This window comes from Lactuca serriola, chromosome 3 (genome assembly GCF_051521515.1).
Source record: "Lactuca serriola cultivar US96UC23 chromosome 3, Lser_US96UC23_V15, whole genome shotgun sequence".
Taxonomy (NCBI): Eukaryota; Viridiplantae; Streptophyta; class Magnoliopsida; order Asterales; family Asteraceae; genus Lactuca; species Lactuca serriola.
Window position 1 is genome coordinate 134733968 of NC_136410.1, and position 3345 is coordinate 134737312.

General features: G+C 27.7%; 1 protein-coding gene across 1 annotated transcript; it reads left to right on the plus strand.

Moving 5' to 3' along the window:
- The first annotated feature begins 786 nt into the window (after positions 1-786).
- LOC145095732 (protein FAR1-RELATED SEQUENCE 1-like) lies at positions 787-2132 on the plus strand. The gene is made up of 3 exons (XM_079033564.1): positions 787-1144; positions 1224-1288; positions 1512-2132. Exons 1-3 carry the CDS (start codon positions 787-789, stop codon positions 2130-2132), a joined length of 1044 nt encoding a protein of 347 aa, XP_078889690.1.
- Positions 2133-3345: the final 1213 nt, after the last annotated feature.

Sequence of the window (3345 nt, forward strand, 5' to 3'; positions counted from 1 at the left end):
TTGACTATAAAAATTTAAGGAGAGATATCAATATGGTTATTGGTTATAAAGATGCCCAGATGATATTAAACACAATGAATGACCGTCGAGCTCATTATCCAAATTACTCATTTGAGTTTAATTGTCAAGATGATGTTTTGGACTGTATGTTTTGGGCTGAGGAAATGGAGAATGCATATTTTGCTGAATTTGCTGATGTTATCTCGTTTGATGCGACTTTCCGAACAAACAAGTAAGTTATTTTATCTATTTTTGTTTATAGCTTATTCATATATGAATATTTTTATATTCAATTATTAATACATCAAAAATTGACTTTAATGAACATTTTTTTTGTGTGTTAGGTATCAAATGGTTTTTGTTCCGTTTACTGCTATTGACCATCATAAAAAATTAGTTACTGTTAGATCTGGGTTGCTAAGCAATGAAAGCATTGAGTCTTACTCTTGGTTGCTTAAAGCATTTCTTAAAACTCATTGGAAAGAACCAACACTTGTTTTAACCGATCAAGATGCTGCAATAAAACAAGCTTTTGAGAATGTGTTTCGTAATTCAAAGCACCGATTATGTATGTTGCATATAATGGAAAAGTTGAAAAAAGGTATCATTTTAATATATTTCAAATATATTACTTATTAGTATATTCGTTTATGAATATTGATTGTTATTTTACTTATTATTATTTATTCATTTATGAATATTTTTGTTTAAATACAGATACCAGATGATTTATTTACTAACACATACTTTAGAAAAAGGTTTTCAAAGCTTGTTTAGGACATTAATATGAAACCTGATGCTTTTGAGGTGAAGTGGGGTTTGCTTATGAAGGAATTCAATCTTGAAGACACAAGATGGTTTAAAGACATGTTTACAATACGTGATTCATGGATACCTGGATATTTTAGTGATATTTCAATGTGTGGTTTGATGAAGACTACATCGAGGTCAGAGAGTATGAATTCATTCTTTAATACATACTCAGAAAGTGGGAACTTACTTTTGAGTTTCATGATGAATTACGACACTGCCATTCAAAAGCAAAGGAATACTCAACGAGATCTTGGTAAGGCATCAAAGAAAGCATCATATAAAATGCAAACACCTCGAGAAATAGAACTGCAAGCATCAAAGGTTTATACAAGTACATTATTTTTTTGAGGTGCAAAAAGAAATATATAAAGCATGTTTTTTCTGTACATACTCATATGTTGGTATTGAAGATGGTTGGGAAGTTTACATTGTGCAGCACAACAACAGTAAAAGTAATTTTAAAAATGAATTTAAGGTAATTTTACTAGTTTTTTATGAAAAATGTAATAATATTCATATATGAATATGAGAATATTCATATATGAAAATGAGATTATTCATATATGAATATATGAATATTATATGAATATATGAATATATATATATATATATATATATATATATATATATATATATATAAGTGTTGATATGAGTATTCTTATATGAATGTAAATGTGTAAATTTTGTTTTTGTATCAGGTTGAAATAAAAGCTGAAGAAAAAGAAATAAATTGCAGTTGTGAACATTTTAAGTGTATGGGTGTTTTATGCAGACATGCTTTTACAATAATGATGAGATGTGGTGTTAAAGAAATTCCTGAAAGGTACATTTTGAAGAGATGGAGAAAGGATGTGATATCAAGAAATTATCGTTTTAGTTTTGTTCAATCCGATTCAGGTGATTGTGAGAATGTAAAGCTACTCAATGATTCATATTATAGTTTTGAATCATGTTTGGATATTATAAGAGATGACAAAAGGAGATTGGCTTTGTTTGCTGAGAAGCAACAAATGTTGTTGAAGGAATTTGAGAGTGATTATATTTCTCCTGGATTGAAAAGCAAGACAGATGGTGAAGTTGTATGCAAGCTTTTGGTTGTTACTATTCCTATTCCAGAAGAGATTAATATTCATGTTCCTGAAGTTCAAAGCAATAAAGGTTCTGAAATCAAGAAAAGAATTCCAAGTGCAGGTGAAGTAGCATATGAAAATTCTAAAAAAGAACATAAAATGTGTTCAGGATGTGGAAAACGAGTTCCACACAATTTACGTACTTCTCCAGAAAGAGTTGGAGCTACTAAATCAGCAAAAGACAGTTAGGGATTATTTAGTGTTTTTTTTATGTTTTTTGGTTTAATTCATTATGAATATATGCAGATAAAAACAATAAACAATAATATTCATGTATGAATAATACACATTTATATTGATATGGTAAATTGATATGTTGATATTTGTTTTTAAATTACTATAAAATAAGTTATATTGATATTGTAAATTATTCATAAATGAATACAAATATGTGAAATTTGTTATAATAATAAATAAGTATATTCATATCTAAACTTTTTTATGTTAATATCTGAACTTTGTTATACTAACATATTAATTTGAACTTATTCATAAATGAATATATCATATTCGTATTCATTTATGAATAAATAAAAATAAAGTTAGAAAATATTTGAATATAAAAAAATGGCATAAATAAGCAAACTTGTTTCTACTAATAAGTTAGTTATATTCATATATGAAATTTGTTATATTCATATATGAACTTTGTTATGCTGACATATTACTCTTAATTTAATCATAAATGAATATATCATATTCGTATTCATTTATGAATAAACATAAATAAACTTGGAAAATATTTAAATATAAAAAACTGATAGAAATAAGCGAAGTTTTTTCTATTACATAATCATTCAATACAAGATAATAAAAGCTGTTCATAAGCATTTCACAAAATATTAAAACGATGTTCAACAACATTTAACAAACCATTTAAAACTTGTTTCGCAGAATCATCTTACGTGTACTTCAAATCCATTCATCTTCAACACACACTATTCTATAGCATCACACTTCAACATTCTTTCATCTTCACAAGCAATCATCAATATTCTTTTAACCTTTTTTGAATTGTTTGTATAGCCTTGTATGCATGATCAGTACGCACTTTGAATTCAACTTTTTGATATTTTTCAGCAAGATCCAACACCTTAGCCTTCAACATGTTAATTTCAGAAGTTAGCATTATGTGTGCATATCTTTGCCTGAGCTTCTCTAAAGTAGTTTGATGAACTGCACTTTCTTTATAAAGACCTGGTTTCCACTTTGAGAGTGGTTGTCCCATATAGGTCTCCATATGTCTCACTGCAAAGACCCCGCAATCAACTTTGTTTTTAACTGTTCTCCATGACATTTCAAGTCGTTGGGGTTTGATACTTTCTTTTGAGATTGCATTTGCTCGTGGATGGTTTATTTCTTTAAAGTATCTCGCAAAGAAATTTTTATGATCATTAAATAA